At 58.8% G+C, this 22,172-nt stretch overlaps 1 protein-coding gene across 1 annotated transcript in view; it reads left to right on the forward strand.

The window, feature by feature from the left end:
* Window positions 1–13,019: 13,019 nt before the first annotated feature.
* FANCA (FA complementation group A) overlaps window positions 13,020–22,172 on the forward strand; it is a 34,271-nt gene continuing 25,118 nt past the window's right edge. Inside the window, exons 1-14 of the mRNA XM_036013558.1 lie at window positions 13,020–13,296; window positions 13,706–13,910; window positions 13,957–14,054; window positions 14,604–14,746; window positions 14,864–14,959; window positions 15,914–15,987; window positions 17,595–17,707; window positions 18,148–18,230; window positions 18,746–18,779; window positions 19,242–19,308; window positions 20,876–20,988; window positions 21,111–21,187; window positions 21,379–21,520; window positions 21,854–21,987. Coding sequence (XP_035869451.1) covers window positions 13,047–13,296; window positions 13,706–13,910; window positions 13,957–14,054; window positions 14,604–14,746; window positions 14,864–14,959; window positions 15,914–15,987; window positions 17,595–17,707; window positions 18,148–18,230; window positions 18,746–18,779; window positions 19,242–19,308; window positions 20,876–20,988; window positions 21,111–21,187; window positions 21,379–21,520; window positions 21,854–21,987 — 1,629 coding nt within the window. The 5' untranslated portion in view covers window positions 13,020–13,046. The remainder of the gene's footprint in view (window positions 13,297–13,705; window positions 13,911–13,956; window positions 14,055–14,603; window positions 14,747–14,863; window positions 14,960–15,913; window positions 15,988–17,594; window positions 17,708–18,147; window positions 18,231–18,745; window positions 18,780–19,241; window positions 19,309–20,875; window positions 20,989–21,110; window positions 21,188–21,378; window positions 21,521–21,853; window positions 21,988–22,172) is intronic.

Below are 22,172 nucleotides of genomic sequence, written 5' to 3' on the forward strand. Positions count from 1 at the left end.
GGAGGCGCGCGCCCAGACGTGGGTCTGTCCGCCCCGGAGATCCCGGGAAAGCCAGATGGCGAGCGCCCACACCCGGCCCTTCCGCATGTACAGAGGCCGGCTCCTAGCCCAGACCACAGTGCAGTGACGGCGGGGCCTCCGCACGCCGGGCCCGGGAATGCGGGAGGGAGCCAGGAGGACCTTGACCCTCACCCCCGCGCGCTCGCGCACACACAAGATGCCCGCAGCGGCCTCTGCGGAGGTCACTGGAGGGCGATTGGGGGCGAGGGAGAGCTCGCGGGCAAAGCACTAAATGAATAACCCTTTTCAGCAGGACCAGCGCCTGCGTTAAAGGCCCCACTGTCTCCAGGAAGCGTGGACGGCGTCCCAGCTCACCCGTGGGCGAGCCGCACCCCCTTTGGCGGTGGTTATGCCTTCATCCCCCGCCAGCTCCCTGGCCCTGTGGGAGGGTGGCACTCTGGCACCCCGGCGACTTTATCCGTGCCAACCCGAGACCCCTTCGGCCACAGCGTCACGTGGTCAGAGGAACAGCCAAGTGCAACCGGAGAATAAGGGCCCATCAGGCCCAGCCTGGGCTCCCTGGGCAGCGCACCACGTGCAGGTTCCTGGAGGTGTCTCCCCCGCTGGGGTAGCCCGGGGCTCTGGAGTTCCCCGAGGCTCTGAGCACCTCGGTGATGAGGTGATTTCACCCCATTTTAAGGAGACGTGGGAAAAAGGCTGTCGCCTGGAGTCCCTGGGCATTCAGTCTTCACACGAAAAGGAGTTCGACAAAGACAGACTGTGTTCAGAGGCTCCATACTCGGTAGCTGGGAAACTTTCAGCTCTCGGGGCTTATGCAGCGAAAACGACAGTGTTGGCACTTCGGGGATGGGCGTGTGGGGCGTGTGGGGCGTGTGCCGCGTGTGCTGGGTAAATGGTGCAAAGCAGCTGCGGCTCAGGTGACTCTCTTGCCCTATCTCTCACACTCACACACACACACACACACTCACACACACACACCTGGTTGTCGGCAGACAGGAGGGAGACACTCACTGTGAGGTCTGCCTTAGAGCGGCGGCGGTTTCAGGAACGTGCCCCCGGCCTCTCACCACAGAGCCAGGTGTGTGTCCCGTGGGGCACTGTCCGGCCCCCGCACCGTGAGCTCGCTCCTGGTGAGCCCACGTGACGTCAGACTCCGTGGGAAGGACGACCTTCCACCGGCAACACCTTTGGTGGAGGGTGAGACACTCCTAGTGAAGGCCGGCCAGCCCTGCCCCCCGGGGTATCCGGAGCACCTCGGGCCGGGCACCCCTGCCACAGGGCAGTGACTGGACACAGAAGGTGGCCGTCACCCTGATCGGAAGCTAGTTGGGTGAGAGCAAAAGGCACCTTCCCTTCAGACCTGGGTTCCCATGCCGAAACCGAACACAAACAGAAGAAGAAGTGCCTCCCTGCCTTCAAAGGGCCTCAAACTCCCTGACCGCGTGGCTTTGGGGTCTCATTTGATGAGCAGGCACCTTGTTAAGGGCCTCATGACAGCCCACACCTGCTGACCCAGTGGCCCTGGCGGTCACCTGTGTAAAGGTGCAATACCAGGTATGATCTGGCATCAATCATATAAGTTTTTAAAAATATTTTTTAAATGTTTTATTTATTTATTTTTAGAGGGGGGGAGGGAGGGAGAAAGGAGAGGGAGAGAAACATCAGTGTGTGGTTGCCTCTCACGTGGCCCCCACTGGGGACCCGGCCCACAACCCAGGCCTGTGCCCTGATGGGGAATCGAACCAGCGACCCTTCAGCTCAAAGCCCATGCTCAATCCACTGAGCACACCAGTCAGAGCCGACATTTCAGTTTTCAAAAATTAGGTTTTACTTATCTCCTGGCATCTGAAGGTTTGCCCCTCTGGCCGTGACCAAAGTGAGGAAGCAGAAGCACCAGTTACCTCTCCAGATGCCCCTAGAAATGTGTCTTTTCCTCCCAGGTCACTCACCACACATCCCCCCCCCCCAAAAAAAAAGTACAACACGAGACCTAGGAATGGCCCTGAAAGGTGAGGAGTAAGTCCAACTGGGCCTCCGGGGGGGTGGTGGCAGAGAAGGGACTCCAACTCTGTAGCCTGGACACCACTGGAGGGGACACCCGGGTGGGCTGCCTCTGACCACTGGGGGCTCCCGGGCCCGGGCTGGTTGGTGGGAGCCCTGGGGACAGGGACAAGTTCCACCCATTAGTCACCCGTCAAGTCAGGACAATTATTTCCTTCCCTCGGCTGGGCCCCAAGCAGCGCCCACACTTTCTATTCGTCAGGCTGAGGGCTCTGCCGTGAGTTGCTCACCCCGGTGGACGGTCGGTCGTCTGGGCCGCACGGAAAGGGGAGCACAGCGCAGGCGCCTGGTGGGGGCGGGGTTGCCCGTGCTGAAAGCGGCAGGCAGCAGGGTTAAAACATCTTGCCATTTGCCTCAGGATTGTGATCGGAAGCGGAGGTGTGCTCGTTCCTCCACAGTCTGCACTTGCCACTTGGGTTTTAGGAATCAGCCGTGTCCTTCCGGCCATTACAAAAGGCCTGGTAGAACTGGTCGCGGTCAATCATTAACTCGGCTTGGAAAGCCGTGGACCAAGGTCATTTCTCCCTGCACCTGCTCCTGAAGACGTGTTCTTTGTGCTCCACTCCCAGCACAGGAGGAAGCCCAGGGGCGGACGTCACCCTCATGTTAGGGCCGTGCTCGGGGACAGAGTAGGAGCATCTAGTGCATGGAGTGGGGGGGTCGCTTCATCAAGGCGAACGTCAGCTCCCAGGTGCTCGTCCTGGGCTGCAGGCCGTCCGCACCCACACATTTGCTGAGCACCGGACGCGGATGTCTCAGGCCGGTTGGACAGACCAACTGGCACCCTCCCCCACCCTGCTCTTAGGGGGAAACAGAGCACCGAGCACCTTCCCTACAGGCAGGTGAGGGTCCCAACAGGTGCTGGTGTGGAGGGGACCCCATGGTTGTTTCTCCTGTTCTCTGGGGGGTTTGGAGGGACGGGTCCTCACCTTGCGATGGGTCTTCACCTTGGCAATGCAATGGGAGCGGCAAGCGGTTCCTGGCTGCCCTCGGCCAGGGGTGGAAACGGTCCAGGGACCAGACCTCTGAGCCTCTTTGCGGACATGGGAGGGAGAGGACCCTAACTGTAGGCTCCTGGAGGCAGAGGGGATAAGTTCCAGCTGGGTCCCCAGGAGCACCGTACTTGCATAATTCCAGGGGTGGGGTGGGCGGGTGCAGGGCTCCAGGACTGGGGGTGGGGGGCGTGCAGGGAGGACACCGTGTTCATTGAGACAAAGGTCACAGTGAGTCACGTACATGAGCGATTGGGTGCAAGGTCAAAGACAGTTCGAGATGAGAGGCCGTGGATCCCGCTGGCTGCAGGCAGACTGCCCGGCTGTGGAGGCGGCAGTGCCAGGCTCTGGTCCCCTCACTGATTCCACTTTGGAGGGAAAAACAGGTCGGCTTCCCCCAGGGGACCCGTGCGCAGTGAGTAGCCAGGCTCCTGGTGCCAGGCCGCAGAGGCCCCTGAATGCCTCCTTTGTCTGGCTCCTTGCAGGCAGGCCGGGCTCGGGGGTCCAGAGGAAAAGCTGAAATGTGAGAGGCCAGGGTTTTGTGCTTTAGGTTTATTTTGGGAGAACGATAAAGGCTGTGAATCCCAAGGGTGCTCCCAGAGCCAGGCCGTGCCTGAGGGCTGAATGGGAGCCCAGAGCAGCTCCCAGGGAAGGGCCCCGGGACGCTCGCTCACTGCAGGCAGGCTTCTAGGCTGGCGGGGAAGGTGAGGTGGGACTCGGCTTCCAGAGCTCAGCACTGTGCTCCGAGGCCCCAGGGCCCGGCCCGGGCGACGAGAGGAAACCCCGGATGTGGGCTGTCCTGTGTGGGGCAGGCCCGGAAGAGGGGGCTTAGGGGAGTTAGCTGCTCGCCCTGGAGTCCCTGATCGGGAGTCTAGGAAACGCTGGAGGACCCGCTGGCGTCCCAACGAAGACACTGGAGGTCATTTACAAAGTCTGAGTGTGTTTCCTCTGTTTCAGCAGGGAAAGCAGGGTGGGGCACTTCCCAGGTACGTTGCTCACCCACCAGCTGTAAGGACCTGCCCAGTACCCCCCCCAGCCTGCAGTGAAGCCAGTTCACAGCACAGCTGACGCCTCTTGTAAAGTTGTAGAAATAAGGACCAATCCACGTTGGCTGATTTGACGAGGTTGGAGGTTCGCACACTGGCCCCAGACAGTCCCTGTCACGTGGTGCACTCACTGCAAAGTCACTCGTCCCCTTGTTACACAGAGCAGGCACCCCGTCCACCCTGTCCTGTGCTCTGCTCCTCACTCCTCAGCTGGTGGGGTCTTGGCATCAGCGTGAGTCTGTGCGGCTTCTGTGTCCTGCTGGTGGCCACGTCGACTCAACCCCCGAGGACAGGGTCTTGTTGGCTCAGTGGCTGCTGTCCCAAGCACCTTGGGCCCTGGAAGAGAAGTGTGGATGTCGGCCCTCTGCAGGTGGGCAGCATGGATTCTAAGACACAGACTTGCTGGGTCCAACGGCCCTGCATACGGGCTGTGCCCATCCATGCGATCCCAACGCTCTTTGATGCTTTTTTTTAACTTCCTCTTTGTTCTCAGTTTGGGTAACCCCTGTTTTGCTCAGCCCACGATGAAGGCTTTCTTCATCTCTGTCAACGTACTCTTGTGTCTCATGCTTCTCCTCTGTCTGTCTGGGGCCTTTTCTACCGGAGACATCAGCATATTAACCATGGTCGTTCCACCATCTGGGGCACACCTGGAGCCGGTCCTGTCACTTGCCTTGTCTTTTAAGAGTGCGTTGATTTGGCCCTGACCAGGTAACTCAGTTCTTTGGAGCATCGTCCTGATACAGCAAGGCTGTGGACTCGGGGGTTTGATCCCCACTCAGGGCATGTCCGAGAACCAACCAAGGAACGCACGGATAAGTGGAACAATGAATCGATGTTTCTCTGTCTAAACATCAATAAAATTAAATAAAAACATTTTTTAAAAGAGCACGTTGATTTTTTTTTCCTTGTGTTTTTTGTTTCTCTCATAATTTTTGATTAAATGTGAAACGTGTGTGGGCCAGAGGGTCCCAGACTGGCTGCGTTTCTGCGTCTTGTGTGCAGAGCGAGTCCTGCCCCCACCCCCCAGTGGTAGGGGACCCTGAGCTCCAGCCTGTTTCTCCAGAATAGGGTCACCCAGCATAGGGTCACCTGGGCACATCACGGTGACGTGTTTGGTGATTCTCACTGCTGGGCATCCTCGCTTCCTCTTCCTTGGAAGCAGCACAGTAGGGATTGTGGTGATGGACCGTGACAGCAAGCTCTGGGAGGGGTGAGTGTGTGAGCACCTGGGGGTGGCTCCTGGAGCCTGCTGCCCCCCCCCCCCCGCCCCGGGCAGCTCCATCTGGAATTTGACACATTCAGGTTCTGGCCCTGGTCTTCCCCAGCTTCCGTCTCTGCAGCCCCTTCCCGGCGGGTCCCTCAGGGCTGACACCACCCTTCCACTGGCTCAGGCTCAGAGACCCTGGATTCTCTCTCACCTGGCTGGTCAACCTTCAATGTAGGAACAGACCACCGGGGGGCTACGTCCCTCCCCCTGCATGACACCCCTCTGGGCGGAGCTTCCCGCCCCCGTCTTTTCTCTGATAATCAATCACCAGAGTCTATCTGACTGGCCTCCAGGCTCTGACCCTGCCTCCTGGGGTCTCTTTCCAACAAGCTGCATAATGTGGGCATGCACACTCCAGCGGCCCGGCTCCCCAGGCACCGGAGCCGAGGTCTTCATGATGCCTACAAGGTCCACATGGATGCCCGCCTTTCCTCCTGCCCCCCGTCTTAATAACCAGACCTTCTTTATTTTTCTCAGTGCACTAACCACACTGTTATAACTCATTGTCCATCTCCTCCCACTAGGCAGTGAGCCCTGATGCCACCCGCAGGGACTTGGGCAGCTTTTCTCGCTGGTGCGTCCCCAGGGCCCGGACAGTGGTGGCCCCATGCTCTTCGACTCTCTCACAGAGTCCACTGCCTCCAACGACACTATTCGGTGGCTTAAATCAGCAGAAATTTATTTTCTTTTTCTTTTTTTTCTTTTTTTTCTTTTAATCATTGTTCAAATACAGTTTTCTCCTTTTTACTCCCAATCCAGCCCCCCCCACCCCTCCCCACTTCCCTCCCATTACCACCCTCCCCCTAGTTTTTGACCATGTGTCCTTTAAGTTTGTTCCTGTGAAACCTTCCCACTGTCCCCTGAAATTCCCTCTTCTCTCCCCTCCGGTCACCGTCAGCCTGTCCTCTACTTCAGTGTCTTTGGTTATATTTTGCTTGTTTCTTTGTTTTGTTGTTTAGGTTCCTGTTAAAGGTGAGATCATGTGGTATTTGTCTTTCACTGCCTGGCTTGTTTCGCTAAGCATAATGTTTTCCAGCTCCATCCATGCTGTTGCAAAGGGTAGGAGCTCCTTCTTTCTTTCTGCTGCATAGAATTCCATTGTGTGAATGTACACAATGGTTTTTTGATCCACTGATTTACTGATGGGCATCTTGGTTGCTTCCAGCATCTAGCGATTGGAAATTTATTTTCTTATACTTCTGGAGACCAGAGTCTGAAATCAAGTTTCTGGTGGTGTGTGTGAGGCAGAACGGCGCTCCCTGCAGAGGCTCCTGCCCCTTGCAGGCTGTGGGGCTCCAGGTGTCCTGGGCTGGCACCGTATCACACCAGCCTTCCCTCCCATGTCATCTTCTTTTCGCCTCTGATGACTCTTGTCATTCACTGGATCAGGGCCCACCCAGCTCATCCAGGGCGATCTCATCTCAAGACTCCAGGTCCGAACTTGATTCACCTGCAAAGCCCCTGTTTGCAGGCGAAGTCGCCGCAGAGGTCTGGGTTAGGACGCGGATGCGCCTTTCTGCGGCCACCACTCAGCCCTGCGGCGGGCGAGGCAGAGCCGCCGCACCTCCGCGGGCACCGAGGCCGAGCACCTAGCTGTGGCAGTCACACTGCACTCAGTGCAAAGGGAGAGAGAGGGGGAAAGACAGGAAGGCCCGTTATAAAGCGTTTCCGTGATGGGGCAACACAATCATTACTTTCATCAGAACTTGACCTGTAAGTCCCCGACACACGTGTTTTTAATATTCTGGAATCAGCCCTGGCTGGCGTAGCTCAGTGGATTGAGCGCGGGCTGGGAACCAAAGTGTCCCAGGTTCGATTCCCAGCCAGGGTACATTCCTGGCTTGCAGGCCATAACCCCCAGCAACCGCACATTGATGTTTCTCTCTCTCTCTCTCTCTCTCTCTCTCCCTCTCTCTCTCTCTCTCTCTCTCTCTCCGCCCTCCCTAAAAATAAATAAATAAATAAAAAATTTTAAAAAAAGCATTTAAAAAAATATTCTGGAATCAGGACTTCACGAGGGGGTCTGCCCCCTGGGACCAACGACCTTGGCCATGAAAACAGGGCTGGGCTGGGACACAGCACTTCTCAACCTGCACGTCTGTATGCTCAGTAGTAAAGGTCCCGTGTGGCCAAAAAACTAGAGAGCAGCCCTGGCTGGTGTGGCTCAGTGGGTTGAGTGCCAGCCTGTGAACCAAAAGGTTGCCAGTTGGATTGCCAGTCAGGGCACAGGCCTGGGTTGCAGGCCAGGTTCCCATTCAGGGGCACACGAGAGGCAACCACACATCAATGTTTTCCCCCTCTCTTTCTCCCTCCCCCCCCCTTAAATAAATAAATAAAGTCTTAAAAAATTAAAGAGCAAATATTAATGTGTGTGTGGTCTTGACCCAGCAATCCCATGACTTGTGATTCATCCTAAGGCAATAAAGACAAGTCTGCAGTCTCAAAGCTGGCACGTTTTAGAGGAGCCTGGCTTCCCAAGGGGAGCAAGAGGGGTGACTCACCCTCAGCAACAGGCTGGTTCCACCACGGGAGCATCTGGTGGGGGGGGGGGGGCGGGGGGGCTCCGTGAGGCAATTAAAAAGGCTTCAGGAGAATGGCATTGCTCCATTTCCAGAGATGCCCATGAATCATGGTAGATGAAAAACACTATTATGATGCGGCAGTTTAAAAAATTGCCAAGGAGAAAGCCTGAAAATATGCACAGTAAACTATCAATGGAAGTTGTTTGTGGGTGTGATTTTGGGCAAATCAGTGCTTTTCTGTACCTTTAATTTTAGTCGTCATTCAGCCTGTGCTCCTGCTTCGGTAATGGGGGAGAAAGTCCTTCCCGTGCTGGGAACAAAGGTCTCATGCCTCCCTCCTGGGCCGAAGTGAGTCAGGGTGGTCGTGTCATGGTGGGGGGGGGGGCAGCTTTTGTGCTCGGAAGGGCCCCACCTTCCTGACTCGGCGGGAGGGGGACACTTTTGGTAACCAAGCCAGGCTCTCTCCCCACACAGGCCTGAGGCAGTATTTGGTGTTTTTATTTTAATCTTTTTTTTTCTATTGATTTTTTAAAAACTTTTTTGGAGCAAGAGCGATAGAAACATCGATTTGTTGTTCCAATGTTATTTTTGCATCATTGGTTGATGCTTCTCTGTGCCCTGACCTGGGATTGAACCTGCAACCTTGCCATGTCCGGACGATGCTCTAACCACCCGAGCCATGCGGCCAGGACAGTCTTGGGTGTTTTGATTGTTTTCTGCTGCTGAATCAGCGCCCTTCCTTATCCTGGGTCTTTCTGACTAAATTCTCTCTGAAGCGTGAAACCATTCCTTGGCTATCTGCCGCCGTGGTCCCACCTCCTGGCAGGCGACTGACTCTGCTTTCCCTGAGAGCTCAAAGTCCAGCTGGGCCTCCTTGTCCCTCTCAAGACAGTGGCTGTGACAGGGCACAGGAAGGGGGGGGAGAAGGACGACCCTCCTCTCCCGCCTCACCCCTGACTCGACTCAGCTTTGCTGGGGGGCCCTTCAAGCCATTCTCGAGCTCGCTGCCCCCCAACCCCCCACGGGCAGCCTCCCAGCATCTGTCTGCACAGCAGGGGACGGGGGCATCAGGACTTTCATGTCCCTGCTCCTCCACTGGCCGCTGCCATTGATGGGCGACTTTGCTGGGAGGAGCAGGGGGCAGTGGGGTTAAGTGAATTGTGTGCATGTGTGTGCACGTGCCCACACATGCTGAGCTTCGTGCTGTGGCTTCGTGGCTTTGTCTAATTGAGATTCGTGGCAATCACCACACAAGGACGGCAGCACAGAGTCCCCACTCCTGCCCTTGCCCCTCCCCGCCACGTCCCACACCCTCCACCTCCGTTTCACAGGCTGCTGCAGGAATGGGGCAGCCCCAGCACTCCTCAGAGGCCCTTCTGGGAAGGGGGCCTGGGGGAACAAGCGTTGGCAGACAGTGGGCTGTCCAGACGTTGCCCCTGGGGAAGGAGCGTTTAGGTGGAAGGGGGCGTCCCCTCACTGTCGTGTCACCCCAGTGGCTCTCAGCCGGCCCTGGGCTCCAGATGAAACACTAAAGGTCACTCTTGACTGGGGACCCAGTGCTCTGGACTTTCACACACAAGTCCCCGGGAAACCTGCCATCATCTGTCAGGCTGGTTTTACAACTGGAGACACTGGGGCTGGAAGGTTTTCTTTGTCGTGTTTTCCTCCTGAGCAGTCTCGGGCGTTCTGCCCTCCTCCAACTCCAGCGGCCTCACTTCCTGAGGAGGCGGTCACACCGCAGCACCAAGCACCTTTGGCTGCCTCTTCCTACAATGCAGCCTCTAAGGGCAGAAACACGGAACGCTGGTGTTCTCACAGCAGACCGAACATGGGCACTGGCGCCGTGCACCGGCCAGCCGGCCCGCCCAGCTCGCTGTGGTTCCCAGTGTGCTGGGAGCCCGGCGGAGGAGCCGGTGGCTGGTGGGTGGCTCTCGGGTCTGTGCCTCTGGGTGTCTGCGCACAGCGATCCTCCGAGCTGGACGGGTGCTGGCGGGTTTTATGAAGCCCTTTTATAACTCCACTGGGTTGGGGAGATTTGTGTCTACACTCTGGAATTTGGCAAGCGTCAGGAGAACGCAAGTCTCATTTGATTGCTAATTAAAGTAATTAAAGTAATCAGGGCTCGGTCCCAGTTGGCAGCTTGAAGAAGTGAAGAGAGAAAAGCTTTTCTCGGGGTGACTCACGGCCCAGTGGAAACAGTGTTCTCTAAATCTTAATAGTCTCCCCCCTCAAATAACCTGAAAGGCGCTGAAAACAGGCCGCTCTGGGTGAGGTTCTCCGCCGGAGGCACGGCCCACCGGGAGCCAGAGTGGGAGCGGGGAGGGCAGAGCGGATGGACAGGATCCCTGACGGGGCCCTCGGGGCTGCCTGGATAGCTGCTGCCTGCCTGTTCGCTGTGGTTTCCTGGTCACCGCGGAGTGTGCGAGGCGCTGAGGGGATCCTCATGCGGACTTCAGGGGTTCTGACTTGTGTCCACACCCCGCCCCTGGCCCTGTGTTTCCCAGCCACAAACCACAGCATGGTTGTGCTGAGTGCGGCCTGTGCTGTACACTGTGCTGGGTCGGCACAGCCCGGGGGTGGGCGAATGGTCCAGAGGGGCAGAGAAGGGGCACACGTACCAGGCACAGGATAACCATCGAGGAGGGAAGACCCCTGAGTGCTCAGAGCCACTGGGGGTGGGGGTGCATGGGGGGGTGCATGGGGAGTAATGGCCTCTCCTGCCCCCGGGGCTTTGAAGAGCATCCCCAAGGCACCTGCTTTTATGGATTTTCGAGTTATGAAAGGCTGTTAGTCACTTTCCAACCGCAGGGTATGGGAGTCAGAGTCTGTACGAGACTCACCCTTATCCCCAGTATTTCCTGGCACCGTGGACAATGCCAAGGAAAAATTCTTCCTGTTCTTTCCTGGTTCTTGCCCATTTCCATGTACAGGGTGTCATGAAACAAGGGCCATCCCCCCTGTGCGGGGCAGAAGGGTCAGGAAGAGACGAGGGGAGGAAGCGGCAGAGGCCGGAGGCAAACCTGGATGCTGAGGCTGAGTGGACAGGTGATGTGACTGTTGCGATCCTGTGAGATAGTGGACATAGTGGAGATATGTTGGTCTCTGCCTCACCCCCACCCTCCAGGACAGGGCGGGCATGGGGGGCCGGAAGCGGAGTTGACGACAGATCATGCCCTAGTGAAGAAGCCTCCACAAAATCCCAAACTTACGGGGCTGCAGGGAGCTCCCGGATCGGGAAACACATCCATCCCAGCTCTATGGAGACAAAGGCTCCAGTGCTCGGGACCCTCCCAGACCTCAGCCTGTACCCTTGGCACATCCTTTAAAAAATTAGTAAATGTTTCCTTGAATTCTGTGCGCTGCTCTAGCACATTAAGTGAACCCGAGGAGGGGGTTTAGAGACTCCCCAATTTGTTGCCAAATTGGGCAGAGGTTGCAGATGATCCTGGGGCCTATAACTTAGCATGGGTGCCTGAAGTGGGGGCCGTCTTGGGGGTGGATCTGTCTCTGCGAAGATGGCGGCAGAACTGAGTTGAACTGCAGGACACCCAGCTGGTGTCAGCGCTGCTTGTCATGGGTAAAACCTCCACATATTTGGCGACCAGAGTGTCAGACGTGGTGTCCTGTGTGAAAGTTAGAAGGAAGCACAGGAGACAGACTCATGTAGGCGGGAAGAACAGGCGCTTCTCCTACTCAGGAAACCGGGCTGTGCTTCTAATTCGCCCTCGGAAGGGCCAGGGGACTCGGGACACCTTCCACACGGCCCCCACCGGCTTGTCCTCTCATGCATGTGTAAAAGTGGTACATGGTACAACCTGTTGAAAGAGCTCTTTCTGTTTGTGGTGATGAGAAAGCCCGTGTCCTCACCTGACGGGCTTCCTACAGCTTATTCTCACCCCCTGGGCCTGGGGGGCCAGGCAGTCTGCCCCCTTGCCCAGCGGTTGGTTGGTGAGTGAAGCCCCACGGCCCTCGGTCCGCTGCTGCTCCCCAGCCCCAGGCGGGGTGTAAGCTGGGCTTGGTGGCCTCAGCTCTTCTAACGCTGAGCTGCCCTCACTTTGCCTTTTAAGAAAATGTCTTGAATACTTTGATGGTCACAAGAGGAGATACAGAAGAGGCTCAGGGGAGCAAAGTTTATTGCATTCATGAGTCTTAGGGCCTCAGAGGGCAGTGCCAGGGTGGCCAGGAGGTGGGAGACAGGAATGAGGGGAAGACTGCGGTCACTGCCTCTAGTGGGGTTTCCATGGGAAAGGCAAGGCTGGGCAGGGGCCACTGCCAGGACCCGCTACTTCCAGGATGTCTGGCACCAGGCCTGGTGGTGACTGAGCAAGCGCACTGTCGCCTCCTGGGTTTGGGGCCCAAATGGAGCAGGTCTGGCTCCAGATCCCTGGGCTGGCAGATCACCCGCATGCTCCCCAGTCCTTTGCTGTGGCTAAGAATTGGCTAGCCCGGTACAGGCAGTCTCCCCCAGCTTAAGCTTTTTAAGATGTAAAACCATAATACAATATCCAGAAAATAAAACATAAGCATATAAAACTATTAAATACAAACTGCATTTGTAGAGTGGGATACTGCACAACCAGAAACACGGGCGAGCTCCAGCTCCGCACACATACACGGGAAAGGCACCCGCCACTGAAGCCTTCCCGGCTCCCCGCCGGGGGAGGGCCTCTCACCGGGCAGCTCTTCGCCCTGTGTTTGCGGCTGGACGCCGGCGCTGTGCTCTCTTTCGGGAGTCGGAACCGTGTGGTCACCGAAACGTAAAGTCAAGGGACATTAAGCGTCTAGTTCCTTGGTGTCACTGGCCGCCTCACGAGCTACCGTCTCGGGCGGAGGGGACACAGACCGTCTCTGTCCTTGCAGGTTGTACGGGGCAGCGCCCGCGGGCTGATTTCCCCGTTCACACTTAAGGTCTGGGGGATGCTGCCCACGGTTTTTGGCGTCTTTCTAGATTTGGGTTTGGCCGGTTGCTTCTTCAGGATCAGCTGCGCGTCACTGTTGGCAGGAATAATGCGTGCCGCGTGCCGCAGTTTTCTTGCAGGTGATGCCGCTTTGAATCCGCCCCGCTAACCAACTCCAAGGCCAGCTCCACCCCGCCCAGGTGGCTGTCGTTTCCCTCCCCCCCGCCACCACCAAGATGGCTGCTATACTAGGTCTCGCCCCGGCGGGGGTGTGGTCGGGCAGCGGCCAGCCAATGGAACCGCAGCGCGGGCCTCCAGCCAATGGAACCGCAGCGCGGGCCTCCAGCCAATGGGAAGGCAGCGCGGGCCGGACGCAGGGAGCTGCCGCTGAGTGCAGAGCTCACAGCATGTCTGGCTCCAGCTCGCGGGACGGAGCCACAGACCCCGGGCCCCTGGGCCGCAGGAGGACGTGGGCCGAGCTGCTGGGTACGTGGGCGCGAGGGCCCGCACTGGGGCCCTCCCCGGGCCCCTTCCCGCCCGAGCCTCCCGAGCCGGGGAGGCCAGGGTCCTCCCCCGCTCTGGCTGCTTTGAGCCCGCTCGGGTTCCGACCCCTGACCCTGCACCCCGCACTCCGGCCCCTCCCCGCGTCGCCGTGTGTCAGTCGTAAGGTTGGGAAAGGCAGCCCTGAGAAGGGGGTGCGGTCTCCCGCACGGCCCGGGAGCGCGGGTAGCAGCGGCCTGTGGCCTTGGTTCCACGTCTGGCCGTGGCCCTCAGTGGGCGTCGGCCGCTCAGTCTCGTGGGCCGGGGGTCTGGCTCGGGCGGGGGGCGGTGTCGCCGGGGCCCGCTGCTGGGTCCCTCCCTGACTGGTGCTCCCTTCGTCCGACCCCGCCCCCAGTGGGCAGGGCCAGGAGGCAGAAACCCGGCGCTGAGCGGGGGCAGCAGATCCGGGCGGCCGCCGTGCAGCTCTTGAGGCGCCACCTGAACCTGGACCAGCTTCTGCTGGAGGTAAGGGGCCCGGCCCGTGCGGCGGACGGCTGCGTCCCTGCGGGCCGGAGGGTGGAGGGCTCCCGCTCCGTGATGACGGGTGAGGAGCCATCGGGGTGAGCTCACCCTCTGGAGGTGGAGCTGCCTCGCGCTGCCTGGTCTGTGCCGCTTCCAGGTGGGAGGCCCGCTGCCCGCGAAGCTGCGCCCCAGCGCCTGGCCGGACCTGGGATCGGACCGCGGAGACCCCCGCACCTTGATCGGTGAGTCACAGCCCCGGGCCCCGCTCCTGTCGTCCAATCTGGTCTTTGACGCCGAAGTGATTACAGAAAAACAGGAATTTACAAACGGAGGCTACTGTAGTTCTCAACTTACTGTGCTTATTTGAAAAAGTTAGTAAAACTTAAAAACATTTTTAACTCACTTTTTGAGAGACATCAATTTGTTGTTCTATCTATTTATGCATTAACTGGTTGACTCTTGTATGTGTCGGGACCTGGGATTGAACCCGCAATCTTGGTGGACCTGGATGCTGCTCTAACCACCTGAGCGCTGGCCAGGGCGATGAAGTTCCCCATCAGAATGCAGCTGCCAGCCTCTGTCTGTGTCCCGCCAAGCACACATGTGGGCGTGCAGCTGTGGGCCGCAGGCGCTCTGACAGCTGCTTCTGTCCCAGATGGTCCTCTGGGCGTCAGTTCCTCCCCTTGCAGGCTGCATTCTGTGGCGCTGCAGCGGGAACGAAGGCACTGGAGACTGCAGGCCTTCTGTTTCCGGTGTTGCAGTGTGTCTCCCATGCTTTGTGTTGTCTTTAGGCTCTGCTTTGCAGGACCAGGCCTTGAGGCTGGGGATTCCAGTGGCAGTCCTGGCCAGCCAGACGGTGGCCTCTGGCATTGTGCAGGTCTGCAGGGCGCACGCTGAGCCCTCCCACCGGGTGCTGCTGGACCCGGAGCAGAGAGTAAGGCTGCACGATGCTGAGACCATGCTGTCCTTCTGAGCTGCTGGGGAGAGTGGGACATTTCTTTAACATTGTTCCAGATGGTTGCCCATTTTTACAAAAGACTTTTCTTTTCAGAAGAAACTGTCTTCCTTGTTGGAGATCACTGGGCACCTCTTGGAGCACAGCATGTTCTCGCGTCTCTCCTTCTGTCAAGAACTGTGGAAAGCACAGGTAAGCCTGAGGGTGCAACTCCGACTCCAGGGCTCTTCCAGTCAGGGTCCAGTTGTCTGGGGGGAGCCACCAGGACCCCCACGTTTCTTTGAGGAGAAAGCCATCCCAGCGGCCCCCGAGTGGGGACGTGCTGGGCAGGTGCCTGTGGGCAGGAAGGAAGCACGTGGCACTGTGTGTGTGTGTGTGTGTGTGTGCGCGCGTGCAGGGCACAGCAGGAGTGGGGGCTGTCTGCGTGGCTGGGGCTGGAAGGACACGAGTGGAGGAGGAGCTCGGTCCCTCAGGGCAGGAGCCACTGGAGCAGGGTGACCGAGGGGACTGTGTGTGTCCGTGCTGGGAGAGGACAGGGGACGGGGCCTGGTCACAAAGGGCCGTGCCATGGTGAAGAGGGAACTGGGTCCTGGGTGCTGTGAGGAGCCTTGCAGGAGCCCAAAAAGACACTGGCGTGTTCCTTTGTGATTTGGAGTCTTGTGTTGGCTGTGGTGGAGGAAGGTCTGGAAGTCAGGGAAGCCAGTGACTGGGCAGGTCCTGTCGGAGCCTGCAGGACACGTGGTGGGGTCCGGCGGGAGGAGGGACAGCTGGCTGCGGGTGTGTCCGCAGGCATGGTGAGGTTAAAAGCTTAGCAGATGAGGTGCATTTCAGGCCCTGCTCTTACTGCACTTGGTTTTCTTTCTTTTTTTTAAGTTTATTTTTAGAGAGAGTGGAAGGGAAGGAGAAAGAGAGGGAGAGAAACATCAATGTGTGGTTGCCTCTCTCGCACCCCTTACTAGGGACCTGTGTCCTGAGTGGGAATTGAACCTGTGACCCTTTGGTTCGCAGGCTGGAGCTCAATCCATTGAGCCACACCAGCCAGGGCCCTGCTCTTGGGTTTTCAATAGAGCTCGGTGATGAAGACCACAGGCTGAGCGTTCTGTAGGGAATGTGTCCCGAAGGACTCAATACTGCCACTCTCTCCAGGATGCTTTGCTGCTGGAAGCTGTGTGGCGTCTCCACAAACAGAACGTCGTGACCCTGCAAGAGCTGCTGGAAAGGTAGTGACGATGGGACGTTTCCTTGTGTTACATGACTTAGTGTTCGTGATCTGGTTGTGTGGGACTTACACATCAAAGCCAAAACGCCTGGGGAAGCTATCACAGCCGATCTTTGAACAATGTGGGGTTTTTTCCCCTCCAGTAAGTGCAGTTGGCCTTCTGTATCCATCGGTTTTGTATCCGTGGGTTCTACCGAGAGGCTCAGAAACAGTCTTCAGTCTGCAGCTGGGAACCTGCAGGTGCAGAGGGCTGGCCGCAGGTGTTCTGTGCCGGTTTCCATGCGGACTTGAGCACTGGTGGCGAGTGCTGGAACCAGTCACCCACAGACACTGAGGGATGATGACTGTATTACATTTTGGGGGAGTCAAAGGTTGTCTAAGGGTCTACTGTATTTTATTATTTAAAGAGAATGTTTTTTTGTAACTGAAGTCTTATGCACACACTTAGCGATGTTTTTTTTTGTTGTTGTTGTAAGATGTATCATGTGATAATGTGTTTTTAAAAACTAAAAAGGTGTTGGGGTAAATGTGGTTTACAGAAAGTGTGTAAGGATGTCTGCCCCTCGCAGAATCCCACCGAGGCTGAGAAAGGGGGTTTTACAAGAGAAGCACAGCCTGTGAAGATGGGAGGCTGTGGGAGAAGCCGCACTAGCAACAGGGGTGGGTCGCAGAGGCAGGTGACTGAGCAAACAAACGGGGGAGACGGGCTCGTGCTGAGCCAGTGGCGTGGAAAGAAGGGAGCCAATCCCATTCATTCTTTCTCCCTAAAAGTCTCGGGGACTGACGGCCCCAGGTGCCTGTGGATGTGGGGTTGCAGGGGAGAGACTCGTGCGCTGAAAGCAGGTGCCAGAAGCACTTGGACCTCGGATGGGCCCTTCTGTTCTTCAGGCAGTGGCGGCTGCGCCTCCCCTGCGGGCGGAGCAGGAGGCTGGGGTCTGCGTGCTTGTTCTCTGGTCCCGGAGAAACGGCCTGCTGCTCGGGGGATTGTCTAGCAGCTGAGAATGCTGCATTGAAACCACCGGTGATGTGACACGTGGGCCACGTCTAGATTTTTTTAAGTTGGATCTTTATACCAAAACGTTTTGATAAGTCAAAGAAGGAAAAAAATGTATGAAAGCAGTAGAGGGTGTCCTAGAAGGATGTTTTTGTAACCTTGAAGTGGGGGAGGCCTGAATATTCCAATTAAAAGTGGGCAAGGGATTTCAGCCAGTTCCCCAGAGGAGGTGGACAGATGGCCAGGCACAGAAAGGGGCTCAGCACCCGTGGTCCTTGGGAGGTTTGGCTGAGAGTGGCCGACCCCTGGGTGGCAGGCTCTGGCCTGGGGCTGCTGCTGTTTCGTCTGATCACGCTGTAACCGAGCGTCCTGCCCCCTGCAGCGGCATAGTGTTCCCAATAGGTAAACTCCTTGAACACAGTCGTGTTTCACGTTAGTGAGAGACACGTCAGCATCCCTGACGGCTTCCCACGTGAGCTCTGACTTCCTGTGCAGGAAGCTCAGGTGGTTGCTCGAGCGTCCTCCGCGGCCCGAGCCTCCTGGTGAAATGAGGGGAGCAAGCGGCCGGTGGCTGTGCAGCAGTGGGACCAGGTGTGCTGTGTGCTTGTCCCCAGCCACGAGGACACGCGGGCAGTGGTGGCGTGGCTCTTCAGGAACCTGCGCTGTCTGTGTGAGCAGTCAGAAGAGTCCGGTCCGCACTCGGACATCGCCGGGGCCATGCTCTCGGGTAAGTTCCTCACAGAGGCGGTTCGTGGGTGCAGCTCCCGAGGCCACCCACGCTGTGAGGCCAGCTGTCGGCTGGGAGGACCATGGGGAGCAGGACAGCCCCACGCCGTGGCGTGGAAATCTCGCGTGCAGTCATCTGGGGCCATACCTGCCGCAGCGTGTTTGCATTCAGCTTCAATTGCGTGGAAACTGGTGAGTCCCCTTGCTGCCCGTTGCGGAAGGGGCCCCGTAGCTGGTGTGTCCCGTTAAAGACGTGAATCACCACGTGCTGAACGAGGAGGCAGGAGCCCCCACGGGTGTGGCAGCAAGTGGGCCTGGGGCCGTGCTGACTGAGCACGATTCGCCCACAGAGGACGGTTGGAAGACAGAGCAGGTGGGAGCCCCGTCACTTACAGGGTGACTGGGGACGGTGAGTGAGCACTTCGCTTCTGTGGTTTCCAGATGTTGTGCAGATGTTGGTTTTGAGGGGATTTCAGAAAAGCTCGGGGCCAGGAAGAAACGCGGAGGCTGAGCGGGTGCCCCAGGTAGGAGGGAAGGTGAAGGGAAGCATCACAGGGTTGCTGAGTGAGCCCCCCACCCCCACCCACCATGCCCGTTCTTGCCGTCCCTGGCCTAGCGACTGTCCTTGCTGGGACCATGGGATGCCCCCGCAGTGTTCCTAGTCCAGCAGGTGTGGGGGGGGGGCAGGCCGTGACCTCCCCCCACGTCCCCCGGGCCTGTGCTTACAGAAAGGGAAGGGCACTCCTCACTGGGTACAGCTGAGCCCCTGCAGCAGGACCCCCTGTGCGGATGGTATCCGGGCAGTCGGGGCATGTGGGGGGCGGGGCTGGGGCCAGTGGGATGTGGCCGGGGCCTGAGCAGTCTCAGGGTGTCAGACAGACACTTCCAGAAGGTCCGCTTTTGACTCCCTGGTTCCTTGTGGGGGTAACACGCAGACTGGGGAAATCTTAGCAGTGCACCTCCGTGAAAAGTCCGTTCTGTGTGCGGCCCTCGCGTGGTGCTGGGGCGTGACTGAGCGGGGGGAACCGTCTGTCTGCAGATCGCTGTGGCCGTGCTGCGGAGGATGCTGCTCTGTGAGTGCACCACCCGGCCCCGACGGGGGCTTCCTCTTCTCCCCGCCTGTCTGTCTCCAGCGTTTCGCCTGGTTGCAGGGGACTGGTTGCAGGTGTCCCCGTAGAGTCCTAGTACTGGAAACCCCCTCCTGTGGGTGTAATTTGGTGTCAGCTTACCCCCCTTTTTCTCCTGGCTCAATTCCTCAGAGCTGTGAATGGCTGATTGTGGTTAATGGTGAACTTGGGGACATTTCATTGTCTGCATATCGTGACTGGTTTTAAAGGTGTCACTGAGCGATTCACTTCAAAGCCTCAAGGCCTTGTGCCGTCTGGGGTTTGGGTGGCCCGGGAGGTCTGTACCTGGGAAGTGAGGGGCTGCCACCCAAGACGCCCACCTTGTGCGGAAGCCCTCCGTCAGGGGTGGTTCTGGCGGGCTGGGACGGTGTGCTGACGCCTGTGCTCTGCCCCCACGGCCGGCGGCAGTCGCACTGGGAGCCTTGGCTGACGGCGTGCAGGAGGAGTCCTCAGCGCACAAGGCCGCACGCTGCTGGTACGTTTCTGGAGAGCCGGGGGAGGGGTTCCCGCTGGGGTAGAGGTCCTGGGTGTTTTGGGCACCCCAAAGTACTGACGGGCTCCTGAGCACATGGGCACTGCCATCATGTCTGCGTCAGGAGAGGTGACGGCAGCAAAGCTCTGGGACCCCGGTCACAGCTCCCCTCTTCCCGCCCCACCCTCCCAGGCCCTCGAGGGGCTTCCTGCAGCACACAGTGGGCCGTTGCCTGTGCCTGCTCCAGGGCCCCCGCTGAGACCCCGAGTGCCCCCGGCTCGGCCACACTGGCTTTGTCTCTCTGTGGCTCTGGAGCTGCATGTGCACACTCTGGGTTGGGCCTGGGGATTGACTCTGTCCTGGGAAACCCGAGAGTTTCCCAGCATCTCCCTGCTCTTTATTGCTCTGGTTCTCCTCCAATACTGTATAGCCCTCAGCTGTGCTGTATCATTCACTACTTCTTATTATTTTTTATTCTCACCTGAGGATATTTTCTCTTTCAGAAAGAGAGGAAGTGGGGGAGAAACATTAACATGAGAGGGAACCATTGGTCAGTTGCCCTCTTGTGCACGCCCTGACCAGGGGTAGAACCGCAACCTGGGTGTGCACCCTGACCAGGGACGACGCTCCAACCAGCTGAGCCACCCCGGCCAAACCTGGTCCCGTACTTTGTGCAAACAGTGGAAACACTGCTTTGTTCTCTAAATTTTACACATTTTTGTGACATGCCTAGATAGCACAAACTCATGTCCTAGGTGTCAGATAATGATCATCAGTCTGTTTTTAAAACTTTAAATTAGTCGCCAGTACTTGCGCTGAAATCAGACGCCCCCGCCAGTCGGGGCTGGCACACTGGCACCCGCCCCCCGGGGAGGAGCAGACCCCGTGGGGCCCTGCGTTCTCCCTTCTGCCCGACACGCCTGCGCCCTCGTTGTGCGTGCGACTGGTGGTGCACGTACCTGCTGGGACCCTCAGTCTTCCCCGGAGAGGAATCGGCGGGGCGACCCTGGCACACACCCAGGGTCAGCCCTGGTCACCCTCCATCCCTCCGAGGGGTGGCCACCCCTCCTTCCTGCTCCTGTCACAGGACCTGCTGACTTTTGGAGCAGTCGCTGAGTGTGAGCACCTGCGTGTGCCAGGCACTCCGCATGAGTTTGGCGTAACCCTGCTGTCTGATCCCATCTCACAGAAGGGGAAACCGAGGCCTTGCAGCATTGGTGGCTTGCTGGGGCCTGGCCCTCTGTCAGGTTTAGGCCTCCGTCCCGCCGTGGTCCTCAGGCCCAGCCCTTGCTGACCTCTGACCCCCTGCCTCTCCTTGGCTTGCCTGCTGCCTGCTGCCTGCTCCTAGTTTTCCCTCCTGTCGAAACGACACTCCCCAGGATTCTGCGGCACCTCGGTCTGGCAGAGAGGGCTTCAGGGTGGCGGAAGGGGCTGCCTGGGAGCCGCTGGGCTGGCAGTCGGGACCCGATGGTCCTGGCCGGCTTTGCTGGACAGAATGCTTTGATGAGCTGTCCGCGGGTGTGGGGACATTGGGACCCTGGGGGACATCTCCCTTCTGCTCCGTCTGCAGGTTCGGCGGGTTCAGTGGACACACGCTTCGCAGTATAATTTCGACAGATTCTCCCAAGAGGTTTTTCAGACACACGCTGACTCAGATACTCACTCACCAGCCTGTGCTGAAAGGTGGGGACCACCACGGCCCCCCTCGGTGGGAGCTTGGGCCCCGTGGTGATGCTCTCGGACACTTACCCAGCTTTCTGATGATTGCGAGCTGACGTTTTTGTCTGTCCCTCCTCCCGGTGAAGTCTCCGACGCTGTTCGCATGCAGAGGGAATGGAGCTTCGCCAGGACCCACCCTCTGCTCACCGGCCTGTACCGCAGGGTGAGTCCAGGGGCGGGGAGAGGCCGCTCTCCCGCAGAGCTCTGCGGCTGCAGTCCTCGCAGAGGGAGGCCCGTGCTCTCCGCACAGCTGCCAGCCAGTGCTGACCGCCTCGGGGAGGGAGACTCGGGCGTGTCCTGCTCCTGCCCCTTCCACAGGAGTTTGCTCGGACAGCCCAGGTGCTTTCTTTTCAGCTCTTCGTGCTCCTGAGTCCGGAGGAGCTGGTGGGCCACTTGCAGGACGTTCTGGAGACGCACGAGGTGAACTGGCAGCACGTGCTGTCCTGTGTGTCCACGGTGGTGGTCTGCCTCCCCGGAGCACAGCCGCTGGTGACTGGTGCGTGCTGGCGGGCGTCTGGGGTGGGGGGGGAGGGGTGCGAGCAGGTGACGGGCTGTCGTGATTGGCCAAACCCCAGCAGTTGGGGTGAGCCTGTGGGCCGAGCCAGTGTCCATCTCAGAGAGGACGGAAGTCCTGCCCTGCCCGGAAGTACCCTGTGTCCAGTGTCCTGGGCTCTGCCGCTGCTCGTCGGCCTCAGGCAGTGGCTGGCTGGCTCCTCCGAGCAGTTCCCCGGCCCTGGAAGTCGGCGTGGGGGGGGCCTGCCGGCCGTAAGGGGATGCCTGCTCCCCGGCGGAACGTTCGCCTCTTATTTTCCCCGTTGTTCCTGCCCAGGCTGGGCGGCCCGTCTGCTGGCCCGCGCGTTCGAGAGCTTCGACCTGGACAGCATGGTCACCGTGTTCCTGGTCGTGCGCCAGGCAGCGCTGGAGGGCCCCGCCGTGTTCCCGCCCTACGCAGACTGGTTCCAGGTGCGTGGCCTTCGCTGACCTGCTGGCGCTCCCAGGGGTCGTCGGCGCGTCCCCGACTCGCTGCTGCGAGAGTGGGTGTGTTCTGGGGGTCAGCGCCGAGGGGGGTGTGTGGGGGGGTTGACGGCAGAGTCCTCGGGCCGCCGAGGGACTTTTCTGTGCCGGCGTGTCGTCCTCTGCCGAGAGCC

This window comes from Phyllostomus discolor, chromosome 12 (genome assembly GCF_004126475.2).
Source record: "Phyllostomus discolor isolate MPI-MPIP mPhyDis1 chromosome 12, mPhyDis1.pri.v3, whole genome shotgun sequence".
NCBI classification, from domain to species: domain Eukaryota; kingdom Metazoa; phylum Chordata; class Mammalia; order Chiroptera; family Phyllostomidae; genus Phyllostomus; species Phyllostomus discolor.